The sequence below is a fragment of the Apteryx mantelli genome, chromosome 2 (assembly GCF_036417845.1).
Source record: "Apteryx mantelli isolate bAptMan1 chromosome 2, bAptMan1.hap1, whole genome shotgun sequence".
NCBI classification, from domain to species: Eukaryota; Metazoa; Chordata; class Aves; order Apterygiformes; family Apterygidae; genus Apteryx; species Apteryx mantelli.
Genome location: NC_089979.1, coordinates 41475554 through 41491812, shown reverse-complemented (window position 1 = coordinate 41491812; position 16259 = coordinate 41475554). Strand labels below are relative to the sequence as shown.

At 35.7% G+C, this 16259-nt stretch overlaps 1 protein-coding gene across 1 annotated transcript in view; it reads left to right on the top strand.

The window, feature by feature from the left end:
* NCOA2 (nuclear receptor coactivator 2) overlaps positions 1-16259 on the top strand; it is a 198316-nt gene that overhangs the window by 138759 nt on the left and 43298 nt on the right. Inside the window, exons 6-11 of the mRNA XM_067290544.1 lie at positions 3009-3112; positions 8051-8228; positions 9641-9826; positions 10761-10862; positions 10943-11083; positions 14449-14596. Coding sequence (XP_067146645.1) covers positions 3009-3112; positions 8051-8228; positions 9641-9826; positions 10761-10862; positions 10943-11083; positions 14449-14596 — 859 coding nt within the window. The remainder of the gene's footprint in view (positions 1-3008; positions 3113-8050; positions 8229-9640; positions 9827-10760; positions 10863-10942; positions 11084-14448; positions 14597-16259) is intronic.

The window sequence follows — 16259 nt, the reverse complement described above, 5'->3', positions numbered from 1 at the left end:
CTCTGTTAGGCCAACACTGCTGACGGTGCTTGCTCTTACTTTTTCACTGTGTGCTGATAGACTCTTCAAGATGGGCTTTGTAGTTCAGTCAAAAATGGATTATTTGCTGCATAACTGAACATTGCTGGTAGCTGCAGTTTATGTCATGAGCATGAGCAACTTCTGGTCCTACTGTTATGAGGCTGTCTGAGGCCATGGTTTCCTTTACAGTGCTGCTTAAATAAATGCACAGGGAATCATGGCCTGAATATGTAGCCTGTTTTAAGCTCTCTGGCCCCTTACCTTCTTACACAGTTATTTTCCAGACCTAATTACGAAGACCATCCTTTGGGAGCACTTGTGATTTATAATGCTTTTTGCAATGCCTAAACAAATGTCATATGTAGTGTAGTGTATGTTGTCATCATCAGTGACAGAGAGAGGTAGGCAATATTTATCCATGTATAATTTTCATATTTTCTCTGTTTGTTATACTCTTTTCTTAAGCAAGCAGTGTTTTTATTGGTCCCTTAGGGTTGAGCCCTAGAAAGAGGTGGCTAAGGGAAAAGGAAACAGAGACGTCAAATGGTTGTGATGGACAGCTAGTGGTATAAAGGGAGGTGGTTAGGGATCAAAGGGTCAAAACGGAGAAACAGAGAAGTGGGGGGCAAAGCAGCCACTTTCAGAGACTGAGTATAAGGCTTGATAGATCTTCGGTCTGATGTGATATTGCCATTTCTATGTTAATTACCATTATAGCCATTAAAAACTTCCTTCTTTTTCTTTGTATAAAACTTTTCTTCTTGTTGAGCAGTGTATATGTATAGAGATATGTTAATGATGATTTGTTTGAACTTTCTGGTTGTAACAGTCAAAAAAAATCTTCAGCAAGTGTTTGGTACTATGGGAAAAACAATTGGTAAAAGTTGTCTTTGTAAATCCATTATACTAGAAAAATATCATATATTGAATGTGTTTGCACACAGTGTAGAACATAGAACCATTGCTGTACAATATCTACAGTCCCTCCATTTCTAGTATAATCCCATATCCTCTGATACTCAAGATGGTATAAAAGGCTAAAGCAGTGATGGGATGAAAGCAGGAAGATAGTATCCAAAAAGATGTAAACTCTTTTATTGTAACATTTTGCAGTGTGAAAGCAGGGATCACTTTATGGTATCAGGAATAGATGGGAAACAAATAGCATTGCAGACTTTATTAAAAGCTCAACCCTATTTTTAGAACCTTTTAGAATTTTTAGAATATGTTTTCAGTATCATATCGTCGTATGGCACCAACTCTTCTATGTTGTAATATGCAAAGGACTGTTTGATTTTTTTTTTCTTTCTTTCACCTAATCTCTGCGTTTCACAAAAAAAGGCCTACTGCAGTCCCCAGCTCAAGCCAGAATTATTTATTAGTATCCTGGTGAGTTTAAGTGTTAGAGGAAGGGTTTGTATTTATTTCTAGTCTATTTATTTCTAACAGATTATTCTAATCTTAAGTGATTTAAAATTATTCTATTAGTCTGAGCAGTTCATCTACAGAATAGCTTTTTTCCGTTGTTACTCACAGTGGTGTCATACTGTGTATGCACGTGCCTTAAGAAGCTCAGCAGGATTTTCCTCACACTTTTTTCATGAAAGCGTGAAACCACAGAAATCGAGGATGAGGCAGTCCAAGTGACCAAAGCCTTATTGCCGGCAGCTGATTGCTGATACAAGGACATCCCAGGATCCTGGGAAGCAGTTCCTTTACTTGACTTACAAGCACAGTATGGGCACACTGACCTCATAAACTGCCAAGGAAAGAGTTCAGAGGAACTTTTGTTTCAGTCTTGTACGTCTACAGATGGTGGGAAATACTGTCCATTTGGATACGTTTTAATTTGTCTGACTGATGCTTTAATTTTCACTAAAGGGGATTTTGCAGAGGCCTTTTGGTCCTTCTGTACGTGGTAGATTTGGTAATTCCCACAATGAATCATCTTTTGGTTTACTGTTGTAGAAGGCATGCATTCTTGTTGAGTATCATAAGTTCAGTGTGCTTTCGTGTTTATTAAAATAATTTATTGCATAATATTTAAAATAAAAAACTTTAATGATTTTTAAAGTTCTAGATTGCAGTAAAGTCCTTTTACATAAGTGCTTGAAAAATAATAAAAGAATGTTGTTCTGAGAATAAAACTAACAACAAAAAACTACTCTTGTGTTTTATTAACTTAACATGTCAAGTATGTGTTCTGTAAGTATTTTAATTACTTCTCCCTTAAACACCAATATCATTCTCAGAATAGAAAAGTTAATGCAGTTCATTACTTGATATGACATATAAACCCTCTTGGTTTGAATGTTCTAGTATGTGTGAATGTTGCTTACATTTGGAGTTAAGTATGATCTGTGATAGTGTAATATTGTAATATGTGACTTTATACTCCAGGAGCCTTAAATCATTATTTTCTTGCTTGTAATTTTTCAATTAAAGCACTTGAAATTGTATGTATTTTAATAACACTGGTAAATAGGACAGCATGAAGGTTATATGATAGTAAAAATGTGGGCAGAGGCATGGGAACAGAAATGAGACTGCTGTTTCACAGTAATGAAACAGTAGATTGCAGATTTGCATTTTTTCTTCTAAATATAGCGATCATGGAAAAGTTGTGCAGCCATGAGCTTTGCATGCTGTTTTAGATCTGTCTCTTAATACACCTTGATGCTGAGTGTTACTTGCTGCACCTTCATAAGGAGTCCTTGTCTTTGCCAGGTATTATGTTCTGTGATTTAGTAAAATGTCTAGCAGAGAAACAGCTGAAATGATTTAATTTGTGTCATAAAACTTCAGAACTGAAAAACAAATATGCTAGTTATGCTTTTGTTGAATCATTAGGGAAGATTATTTAATCTCATTTTCAGTATTGTTGCACTGTAACTGCTTAACAGCTAGTCACCATACACTGTGGACTCTTAATGTATCATTTAACTGGCACTGCTTTGTCATTTAATACATAGTTCTCTTTATTGCAGAAAAAGCAGCAGCAGCTAATGAAGATGAAGTGCAAAAAGCAGATGTATCATCTACAGGTCAGAGTGTCATTGACAAAGATGCACTTGGACCGATGATGCTTGAGGTGAAGAGCACACATTTCCTTTTTTTTTAAGCCAATTCTGCTCCCCTTAGATGACGAGCAGTGTAATGAAATGAAAAAGTGCAGTTTGAGCTTGCTCTAAAAGAATGGTCAAGAGATAGAAGCCATCCTCGCTGTTTAGGATTATGGCATTTATGAACGGGGAGCATGTTCCTGTTGGGTTCAGTGAGGAAACTCTTCCTAACTTGGGGGTGGGAGGGAGAGAGAATTAGGCTGTTTGATTTTGCAGACAGCTCGAGTGCTTCAGTTGGTAGCAGTCTTTTATAGCTTGGGGAGTGTATGTGCAACTTTTATTCATTCTAAACCATGATGGACTGGAAGACCTGTTGTACCTAAACATTGACTTACAGATACAGTAGTGTGAACATGAATAATAGTTCCTCTAAAATTGCATGTCATTGCTATGCAGTTCTAACAATTTACCATTTTAGCATTTACAGCATGACTCTTTTCCCTCTAGAATATGAAAGTAATCTGGGAGAGCTTTACAAGATATCTGTTTTGGTTAGTTTAGCTAAGATTTCTGCCTGGCTTTTAGCTCTGTTGTTTTGATATGAGAAGAGGCTGCATGGTTGAAGCCTAGCTTCTAAATGTATTAATAATAATGTTGTGTCGGTATATGATCTGGGATCCTAATGTCATATGCTACTGTCCTTTGGCACTACTGCTTTATCTGCTTAAGCTCACTTGCAAAGTGCTGATTCCCATTCTGTCTGTCAGCTTTATCTGTAAGGAAGAATAAATGTTAATTTAGATAAAATAAAACATAAAACTCTGAATCTAGCTAAAGGAACCAACTTTGGCAGATGTGTAATTATTCTGTCATTTCTGAATGTTGCATTAGCAAGACACATGCTACATCAGTTTTAAGTATTTGCATTATTTTTCATGATTTGTTAGATGAAAACATAGTCTTCTGTACTGCGTATGAAGGCTCCAAAACCACAGTACTAAATATTAGGAAGATTAGACAGGTTGGAGTGAAAACATTCTCCTTTGAAAAGCTGGGGTAACAAACAAATTGATTTAATATTTATTATATATGCTCACTGAATGTAGTTTTTGCTATCAAACAAGGTTCAACCTTCCATCTCTTACACTGCTATGTTAAATTTTATCCTATTAATTTAATTGTAAGGATTTGTTTTAATCATGGGGAAAATAAGATTTTTTCCTAGCTTATCTTACATGATTAGGTATTGCACCAAACATGACATGTAAAATCACCCTTCTGTTATGTTATTCCATTTAATTTATTTTTCCTTTACACTAAAACCATTTCATATTAACAATGAAAAATTGTGGAACTAAATTAATAAACTGTGGTCCTTTTGCAACAAGAAACTGAGAAGGACTGAAAGTTGTTGGATATTTGCTGTGGAAGGACTACAGATACATTTCTTTGTGTCTTTATCTCCTTAAGGAAATTAAGTTACTTCATCTTTACAAACCCCTTTATACACCCTCTTGAAAAACTTACTCTTTCTCCTTTGCCAAATGATAATAAAAATGACAATGCTGATGAACAGTTTACTAGTTGATTTGGTTTAGGAATATAATTGTCTATTTCTATTAAATAATATAACTGAAGAATCCTCAAACTAGTGAGTGTTTCTGGTTGAAGAAAGTGAGTAGAATTCATCATACAGTTGCCTCTGAGGAATATTTTAACATATTTCTTGGTTAATGCAGAAAAGTAGATATGAAGAGAGAGTGAGAAAATAGAGCTGAAACAGCTGAAAGAACACAACTTTATTTTCTGCTCCAAAACATCATCAAAAATATTATCTGTTCTCTTGTTTTCTCTTCCGACATGTCATCTATTATTTGTTCCCCCATTGTACCCATAGCTCTGAAGGAAAGTGTGCTGGCCTTCATTATTGTTCTAGTCGTTAATTATGGGGATATACAGCTGGGAACAGAATTAAGAAATCAGTGCAAAAGCAGAAGCTTCTAAAAGATTTAATTAGCTTCGTGTATAAACTTGCTCAAAAGCCTACTGCTTGCCTAAAAGATTGATTTATTATGACTTCTGTGTCTTGATTGGAAAGAAATGGGAATATCACATATAAGGCATGTTCCTCTCCCAGTCTTAAAGTAGGCTTGGATGACCACTTCTGCAGACAGCTCAGGAAGTAGCTGCGAGGAGATGGTGTAGAGCACTTCTTTGCCAGAGAAATTGCTGCAGTAGGAAATAGTGGGAAAACTGAAGGAAATTATTGTGGAATGCCAGTAACTCTAATAATCTTCTGCTTGCCATCTCTGCCTTTGAAAGTTTTCTCCTTTGGACTCCAATAAACACTTGCTATGGCTTTCCTTTGAACTGATGTAAGCATGAACTGCTGCCAAAAAGAATGGTTCAGCCAAACATAAACCTTTGTAGCAGCTCTAAAAGCCGTGTGGTTTCATGGTGGGCCAGTTCAGAGAACTAATGTGGCTAAAATCTGACTTTTTTCTTAGTTTTCAGCTCCCTAGTCCAGCTGTTTATATCTGCAGAAATGCTACTGTTAGTACATGGAACTTATCACAGTGTAGGAGAGGACTAACCCAAAGAGGTCACATTTAGATTGGCTTCAAGCAGTGGTGAAGTGCAGTCTAAGGCACTAATCCATAGCAGAGATGCTGATGGGAGATAGTATTAGAGCCTCAATTAATTAAATCTTGTAAATCACTATTAGTTTAAATACTAGCAAATGGGAAAATGTTGTGAAAAGCACATTGAAAGAGGGGAGCTCTCTAAGGAAAATGATTTAATATGAAGAAATATGGCCAGAAGCAAAAAGAAGGCAATGAAAAAAAGTCAGAGATTAGGAACTGTGTCAATGAACAGGAGAAAGAGGACCTAGGTTATCTTAATTTAGAGGCAGTCAGGGAGAACATATACTTGTGCATAAATTTATATATCCTATTATTTTGTAATTTAGAATAGAGCAACCAAAGCATTTGGCAATTGTTAGTGTAATCGCTCTGCTTGCATGTTGTGCTTTCACAGCCCCCTTTCTCCCTTAACAGAATCACAGACTAATTTGGTTTGGAAGGAACCTCTGGAGGTCATCTAGTCCAAGCTGCCACTCAGAGCAGGTCCAGCTAGATGAGGTTGTTCAGGGCCTTGTCCCACTAGGTTTTGAATATCTCCAAGGATGGAAATTTCGCAACCTCTCTGGACAACCTCTTCCCATATTTGACCACCTTCATGGTGAAAAAAATTTTTTTTCTTACAACTACTTGGAATTTCCTGTGTTGCAACTTGTATCTGTTGCCTCTCGTCCTTCCCCTGTGAACCGCTGAACAGAGCCTGGCTCTGGCTTCTCTGTGTCCTTCCTTTAGTAAGTATAGACAGAAATAAGATCTCTCCCTCAGCCTTCTCTTTTGTACTCTCTGGATCTGCTAACTGCTCAGTAGTGTGCATCATTTTTAATACATATCTGTAGCTTGAGTATTTGAGCAATGCCTGTTAAGACCATTGTAAGTGGTACACAAGTGGTACACAAGTTTGTTCTTTCCAAAAAATGCCACATGCCTGTGTACATTTGCTTTATCAGCTCCTCCTTGTTGGGCTGTTCTGAAGTGAGCTGCGTTCAGGTTTCATATGGATCCACTGACGTTTATTCCTCAAAAATCATGGGTTACCAGTTGCTTTTGGTCTGATTTGTTTCTCACTGGAGATGCAATATTGTATGTTCTGGTTTGAAATTGAAATGTGAGCTAGCCACTGTTTTAGTGATTTCCCACCAACCTTTAGAGAAGCGAATAAACTGGGCAAAACTGCAGAAGTCTGTATGGGATGCATTTTTATTTAAATGCTTTAGTTCAAAGCTGTGGTGCCTTAAGTTTAAATCTATGCCTCTTATCTGCTCATGTAACATAAAGTTAAAGGGTCAGACTCTCAAGTATTTCCAGAATGCACAATCGTGTTTGCATCTTACGGAAAAAAAAAAAAAGTATTATACATGAGAACATATTACTGATGTTGAAATTTTTATTTTATCCTGAGCAGGTAGAAGTGATGTAATATTTGACTTAGGTTTCAGATAATGCACAGCAGATATCTTTGAAAGGATCCTTTAGCTAGGCTGTCCCTGTCACAAGTGATAAGGGGGAAAACCAATCAGCATAATTTAAGAAATGTCTTAATTAGAGATTACCTTGCAGAAATTTTAAGTACTTTGGAATACCATGGACCTGAATTGTAAAGGTATAAGATGAACTTCTTGTTCCTATTCTCTGGACCATGTACGGACTGAATTAAACTGATGTCAAATAAAAAACAAAAATAGTCCTGGGAGTAGGGATCCGCTCTGCACCTTGCTGTCCTCCTGCTCACTGTGTGCTCTGATCTGTTCGTCAGCATCAGGCTCCTTTTCCCCTTCTCGCCATTTAATGCCGTGGTTCTCGCATGCCTGGCTGCGTGGGGCCTGCTTAGATGAAGATGCCTTGTAGGGGCACAGAGAGAAAGCATTCCTCTTCCTTTCTTCCAGTGGTTTTTTTCTTTGCTTTGTGTCAGCAAATCTTGTGATTTTTTTTTTCCTGGACTTCAGGATCAGTCCTGTGCTGAATACAGGAGTGAATAGGCTCTAGGTTTAACAGAACTAGGTTCTAGTGTAGGTTTCCTAGTGTAGTGTTTCCAGGCAGACAGGTAGCAATGTGGATTTCATTATTTTGCAAGATGTATATCTTTCCATGATTTTAAAGTGGTTTTGATAAAAGTAATTTTAGATCCTTAATATGAAGTGTTTACTTTGCTATTAAAGACAAGAATATAAGAACTGGGATGGATGCAGAAAGATTCAAATATGTCTTCTGAAGGAAATATTTATTTTATGGATTTTTTTTGTTAATCTGATTGTTTGGTGTTGTGTTTCTCTCTTTCTCTCTCTCTCTTTTTTTTTCTCTCTCTCTCTCTTTTTTTTTCCCCCTCAGGCCCTAGATGGGTTCTTCTTTGTAGTGAACCCGGAAGGTAATGTTATGTTTGTTTCTGAGAATGTGACACAGTACCTAAGGTACAACCAAGAAGAGCTGATGAACACAAGCATATATAGCATCCTGCATGTAGGGGACCACAATGAATTTGTCAAAATCCTGCTGCCAAAATCTTTAGGTATATACATTTTCCTCATATCATACCATTACTTATTTAACTTTGGTTTCATAAATCGATGTTTAAATAACTTTAGTTTATGCCCGTCCACTAATTACACTTTCGTCTTATGCACTCTGTTTATTTTAAATGTATATTTAGACTGTATGAATGATTATTTTTTTTCCCCAAAGCATCCTTTACTCTTCCGATTTATCTTCTTTGTTTAAAATTAGTCGTAGTCACTCATGCTAACTGATACTTCTAATGGTTCTTTAGAGTGAATCCTTACAAGACGACATTAGCTGTGTGAATTCTCTGTTAGGTCTCTGTCTAGACTAGTTATTCTAAAAAGGTCTCAAGAAGGGGGGGATATTTTATGAAAAATCAGATAACTCCTTATGCTGAAAATTTTGTTTGTTTTTTGTTTTTATTCTCATCAGTATTTACCCTTCTCTTTTAAAAACTCTTTTTTGTTATTTGCAACTCTTTTTGCATTCATACTGATACTGGTTTTAATATCGTAGCTTTTCTGGACCAGGGGTAAAAAGAAAGAGAAAGTGAATACAGTACACTTCTCATTTACTCATACCAATTTAAAAGTATTATGTAATTCACATTAACATTTTATGACTTTACTTATAAACCCTTAAAGAATAGAAAAATATAACCCCTTTAATGGCTAAAACCATAAATTACTACCTTTATTGCCTTTTATGACTGAAGAAGACAGTGAAGAGTATTTTTAAATAATAACCTGCTATTTCCTTATGTGCTGTTACATTAATTTGCTCTGACTGATGTCCAGTATCTATATTTGTGCATCCCAGGATTTTGTTTCCTTTTTTACTTCTCTTAAGTACTGTGTTAGGGTATTAGTTTTATCCACCACTGCACCCAGGTTATTCTCATCCGTTCACAGCTTCCCTCTTGTAGCTGAGTATGTACTATAATTTATTTCTGATTGCATTGCTTCCTGTTTCTATACAGTGCATATTACTTCCTTTTCTTTCTGTTTCTAATCTAGACACAAATTTATATATAGTATTACTGTCTCTTTTGTGTTAATCACTTCTAAATGCAGCGGACATAAGTTAATCTGTTCTACCCAGTAGGGGTTTCATTGTAGTCCGTCACTTTTATACACACCAATATTTAGGCTTTCATTCTGCTTTTCTACCACTACCATAATAAGTTGCTTGAAAAGACGTGGTAGCTGAAAAAATTAGACAGCAGTGCTTTTAAATGATAAGATTTTTACAAATTACCTTATTATGTGCTGGTTTGGGCTGTAATATTAAAAATATAGTGGTGGTGTTAAATGAGCTTGTTTCCCGACCGGTTTGCAACACACCATGATTAATTTCCTGGGGATAAGCAATAGAAATGACTGCTACCGGATTTATCTCACTTATATTCTTTGCCTTGCTCAGTGAATGGGGGACCTTGGTCTGGTGACACTCCTAGGCGTAATAGCCATACCTTTAATTGTCGGATGCTGGTAAAACCTCTTGCTGATTCTGAAGAAGGCCATGATAACCAGGAAGCACATCAGAAATATGAAACTATGCAGTGCTTTGCTGTTTCTCAACCAAATTCCTTCAAGGAGGACGGTGAAGGTAATGAGCACTTTGAATTTATGTTACTACTTTGGCTTTCCATGCTTTCGCAAATAGTTAGTTATGGGACAGCAATTTCAGTGGAGTTGATAGTGATGTGAGGTTGATAAAGTGGCTTCTGAAACTTGAAAAAAAGAAAAATTTTAAGTTTTACCTTTTTCATGTAACTGTGATTTTCTTTCATCTTGGAATATGAGTGTATACACCAGCACACACCCAATTGGTTCAGTTATAGTAGTTTAAGTTGAGGGTAACTCCGTGTACATTAATGAGATACCCTGGTTTTGTACCACTGTAATTATGAAAAGAATGTGGCTGACTGGGAGGAAACTTTCAACTGGCATTTTTTTGAGTTCTCAGAATATGAAGATAGTTGTGGTTTACTGTTTCCTTTACCATTCACTACTTCAGCAGGTAAATTTCCTCAGATTGTATTTTAAGCATTCAGATAAGTAAAATTGGCTTACTATGGAGCTGCTTCCTCAGGGACAGTAAGTATATGTGGCATATTTAAGCAATGTGGCTTAGAAAGTACAAAATGGTAAGTGTTGAAGAACTCTATGCCTGCAGTATATTGTTTTTGATTACTTATTTTCTGGACTGTTGAGCCACAGGTTTATGCATAAACATGTGAAAGCAAATGTTTATATCTACATGTGCCAAAAATTATGGGCCATGGTGGAGTACTTGCATAAGTTTTCCTCCAAAAAAGCAAGCAAAATCACCTCTCCTGTAATGTTCAATGTTGTAGAAAATAATGAAGATCTGAAACCATTCAGTTATATTTATCCTTTCCTTTTATTGGTATGAAATCTATTCTGTTTGATCCAAGAGGAATTGAAGGACTTACACTTTTGAATTCTCTTTGGGGAGGGAAAAAAAAAAGAAATCTTCCTTTTCTATACAAATTACTGAAGTAACATTTTGGTTTAAGATTTGCAGTCTTGCTTGATTTGTGTTGCAAGAAGAGCTCCAATGAAGGAAAGACCACTTCTTCCCTCATCAGAGAGCTTTACTACTCGCCAGGATCTACAAGGTATTGTGAAAGTAGAAGCTTTTTATTTTTTTTCCCGTCAAAGGGGAAATTACTATAACGAATGTTTTATCTAAAATCAGGCAAAATAACTTCACTGGACACAAGTACCATGAGAGCAGCCATGAAACCTGGCTGGGAGGACTTGGTGAGAAGATGCATTCAAAAGTTCCATTCACAGCATGAGGGAGAAATATCTTTTGCCAAGAGACATCATCAGGAAGGTTAGATTTCATATTTTTAGTGCTTTCTATATTTAAACTGTTTGTCATGTATATCTCTTTGTTGTGTTCTCTTTGTGTCATACCTACGTGGAACAACCAAGGGCTACTGACCTTTCTAAAAATGATTTTTCTAATGCACTGATTGTTCTCTCTAGAGAGGTTTTCCACCATTCTCCCCATTTCCTTCTTAGTCTTCTTGTTATAACTGTGCCATATTGGTGGGTGCCTTAAATCTTCAGATTATTGCAATTATTTGAAAAAAATAGAAAGACCTTCAGTGTTGTCCCGAAAGCCATTCACTAAATGTTATTCTTCAGAATCTCAACTCACATGTTGCAGTTCATTGACCTGTATTCCACTTCTCTTCAAAAATGGGCTTTTCTGTCACATTTGCTGTGCGAAACCCTCAGTGTGACTTACCAAGGATGCAGCGCTCAGGCTGTCTGGAAGCCTACACTGTTGCACTGTATCTAGCTGATCACTGATACAGGATACACCACAAGCACATCTACACAATCAAGATTATGGATGTCAGACAGTACTGCAGATGGAAAGGTTTCCCATGAGGTTTCTATGGTAAAGACTGTGGATTTTTCTTTTTGTAAGGTCCTGTAATTGCTAATTCTGATAACAGAGATCCAAATTACACAATATGATCAACGCTCTACAATCCTCAGGAAAGTTCTTTCAAAGCCAGTGGGGAATAACTGTGGAACAGTCCATTCCCAGTGCAGGAGCATCATAGATTGGGCTCATGTTTGTAGAACAAGGTTTATAGCTGGCCTATAAGGAATAGTACCATAGTCATTAAACAACTGGCATGCTGTCTTGGAAACTAAATTTTAATTGGAGTCTCCAATGATTCCACCAAATATACAAAATACTTTAATCATCCAGCTTTAGTTAAATGTTTTTTAAGATGTTCTGCTATAATGAAACCTTCATGTTTAACGTTAGGAACTTCGGGGCACAAAAAATGCTGTGATATTGTATATAGCAGCTTTTGGGGTATATACAGTAGGAGAGCTAATAGTTCACAACCTTAGGCTGTGATTTCAGACAGAGTTGAAGAATATACTATGCAATTAAAATTATTATAAGTCTATAGAGAGCATTTTCAGGGTAAGTATTTGTCTGTGCCAAAGGTAATTTAGGAGTTTCTATTATGGCATGCAGCCACTTGTTATTTCTTCCTCTTCAAAGGATTCCTAACCAAATTAGCAGCTCCTCCATTTAGTGTGGGTGTTTGAGTGGGTCCTCTCTAACCAATCTCTGAAATGGTAAAAGTATACATATTTGGGGGGGTTAACTGTATCATTTTGCAGGAAAGGCTTAGGATAGTCAGACAAACTGTAGAATTAGTGTAAATGAAGGGGCTCTTTACTTCTTGTAGAGGTAAAGAGTGTAAGCGATAAGAGGACCAGTGACAAGAACCTCTGGAATTGTTTTGCTGCCAAAGGATCCAACAGTAGAGAGGAGTAATGACTGAAATGTCTCTTTCCCATGCACTGTAGGATGGAGAAGAAAAACAGGGCATATCTTGGCCAGTAGCATCTTTGTGCTTGACTGAAAAATGCTGTGCATTTTTTAACTTACATTAGATTTTTATTATGGTTTGGAAATAGAAGCAAATAAAGTAAAGATCTCCTACATGTAATGCAGCGTCACAGTGGAAAAAATTTTTAGCATTGGCTTCGTAAACAATAAAAAAAGCAAGCCTTTCACATTAATTCTCAATATAAAGTGCAAAATATATGGCAAGTTTTTATTGGCCACAGTCAGAAAAATAGCATTTCCTCAAGAGGAATAAGGAAACATTCTTGTTTGCTTAAAGAATTAGTTTGGAAAATGATTTAAGTAGAGATTTCACTTGTATCCTGTTGGCACTGAGTACTGGAATTTCCTGATGTGGTATATGCTAAAGTTAAGAGCTTTGGACCTTCTGGTGCCCAAAGGTTAAACTGAAACAATGACATACTTAACAGTGAAATTTTGCTTTGTATTGTTTTGCAGTTGTAGGTTTTTGTTTTTCTTTACATTTTTGCTCTGAAAAAGCCCTTCTGGTTGTTTAAATTGTGTTTCCTGTTTTCTCACTGCCTAAATAATACTTTAAAACCTTGCAGAACAATATATAACAGTGGAGGGACAGGGAAGGAAAGCGATCGTAACCAGTACTTGCAAGTCTGAAAAGTCTGTTAGCTCTGTAGAGAACGCTTTTTTAAAAAGCCACTCTTGGAAAACCGTGTCATCTTATTATGACAGGAAAAATTAAAAAACAAGCAATGAAATAAAGAACAGATGATACTATTAATTAAAAAACACAGAACATTTGTTTGTGTGAAAAAATAGGAAATTAAAAGTATTATAGTGCTTTCATTTGTATTTTTCCCCATAAATAACTATATGAACAGGAACCTTCTGAAGTTGACTATTTGCCTCCTGCAATATCTGCAATCCAAATATAATAGCTTCTGGACTAGAAATTGAAAATGATTAGACTTGTTTCATTGATGACAAAGAGTAAACAGTATAAGAAATGTTTGAATTTTTTTTCCTAATATTATTTTCGGTTTTAATTAAAGAGATGTCACAGGGAGCTACAGGAGCTAGAGAACTGAATTTGGCAAAGTTCAGATTTGCATTGAAGCCTAACAGCTGCAGAATATGCGTAGTGAAATAAACTCGAAACCTGAAGTGTAGTCATATCTAACACTAACACTGGAGAAGGATTAGCACAGACCCAATTTTAGTTTAGGTAATTGTATTTGTAATTTATTTGAGCTACAAACTTTTTGCTTGTTCTTTAAAAAGTAATAATTGCTTATTCCAACTGTTCTTATTTCTATTTTTTCCAATGTAAGAGATTTATGTAATTTTTAAATTAAAGAAGTAGTGAGAGTGACTGTTATAAGATTATTTAAACAGGCAATAAGGAGGAGAAGGTAGAGACTAATGAAAACAGATGATCTAAAAACTGGAGGCATTTATATTAAACATCTAGTTTTAGGTGATACAGATTAAAAAATGTATGAGCAACAAAAGGAGTTAGAGACGTAGCTGAAGAAGAGGAATATGGATGGCGAGAACTTCCTGACCCACTCCTGAAATATTTTGTATTTCACAATATCTGTCCTGTTATTATTGTCCCTTCTTATCATTTTTTCCTCGATCACTCTGCCCTATATGAATTCCTTTATTTTATATGCATCTCATCTATTTATTTTCAAAATTCTTCTTCTAATTTTCTGAAAAATTACACAATGTCTGTGGTATCAGTGTTGATGGATTTAGAACGTCAAACCTTGTGTGTATAAGCTACTTGCATTATAGTTTCTCATTAATTCTGTTATTTTGCTTCCTTGCAGTGCTGAGGCAGGGACTAGCATTCAGTCCTGTTTATCGGTTTTCTTTGTCTGATGGCACTATCGTTTCTGCCCAAACAAAGAGCAAGCTCATCCGTTCTCAGACTACTAGTGAACCTCAACTTGTAATCTCCTTGCATATGCTTCAGAGGTAATCTTTGCTAGTTTATTACACCCACTTTCTGTAGTGATATAGGTAAAATACGAAGTTACCAAAGTAAATAGCTTTTTTTAGACTGATAGACATTCAGCTGACTTAAAACTGATAGCATGAAAATAAAGTAAGTTCTTGAAATCAACACTTACAGCAGGAAAAGACTGGAAGATGATTTCAGTAGTTGCACAAATTGCATGCTGGATTTTCACATGAAGATCTGCCATTAAACCATACAAATTATTCTTTAGCCTCATGTTCTTAATTTCAATATTTTGATTTCCTGTATTTTGCATAGCAGACACAAGAAGCTTTCCAGATGTAACTAAATCTTGAAACCTTTAAAAGATTAAATTCCTGTAGTTCAGAATCAGTCATATGTTGGGCGTGGGTCTTCTTCAAATAATATATTGTGATTATTAGAACTGCATTTTGGAGAAACCACATATTTTAAGATTCTTCATTCTTTGTCTTTTTTGGTGCTTGGAGTAGTGATTTCAGACAACCAATTCTGAGAAATGCCACCATTCTCAGTTACAAAAATAAAAGACACAGGTGATGATCTATTAAAGTCAAGGATGAATAATCACTGACCTAAGAACTTCAAAATAAAATCTGAATTAAGTCACTGCGTGTACTGGTATACTTGTGACAGATTTTGTTTCAGATTTTATTTGCTGATTATGTTACAATGCTGTTTCCTTGTATCCTCAGTACTACTTGTTTGAAAATAAGAAAACAGCTCCAAATGTATTAAAATTGAAACAATTTTACAGAGACTGCAGATTTTGAAAGAGACCTAAACAAAAGCTTTTTATAAATTTAAAGTTTTGTTTGGACGCAGGAATATACTTGATATTTCATGAAGTGATGGCTTTTAAATTTTAAAAAGTACTATTAAGTTAAAAATTCTACTTACAAATATTCTCGCTTTTTTAACAGAACACTGATAATATTGTAATTGTAATAAGGTTTTAAAAATACACCTCTCTTTTTATAGTTAATGTTCACTTTTGCCTTTACACCTAAGCTAACAAACAGAATAACAAGTTTCCTTACTATGTTTCAATTTTTCCACTTCTCCTGCATTAGCAAAATGTGAAGGTTTATCTGCACTTACTCAGTGCAAGTAAGAATGTTTCTAATCTAACTGAAAAACAGAGACTAGAAATGTTCCATTAGTATTTGTTTTTGGAAGTCCAGATTTTATTTGATTTGTCTCAGAAGTTATTTCTTTTTCTTCCTAATCTCTTTGACTGTGTCTTTTTTATAGCTCTTAGCATTTGGAAATATGTTGGATTTTTACGTATAAGTTTTAGCACAGAAGTAAAAAGAATCTTGCATCCTCACATAAACTAATTGAAGTCTACTGAGGAAAAGGGTAGTACCTTGTAGGCGCCTCACAAAAGTTTTTGCCTTGTATGTCTCCTCTCTGTTTTTTCCCTCTTATAGCCTTCATCTCTAAAATATGAGTTTCAGCTTGTATGCATGCGTTTTTTCTTTCTTCCTTTTTTTTCCCCTAAATGTGTGTGCCATATTAGATTGCTAACACACTGTTCCCATTCTGAAGTAGTATCCAGTAGTTTTCTTGGCTCACGTACTTTTTGGAGTGGTAAGCGATATCGAAATACTTTGGCAGTGCAGAAACGTGACTTTTTAA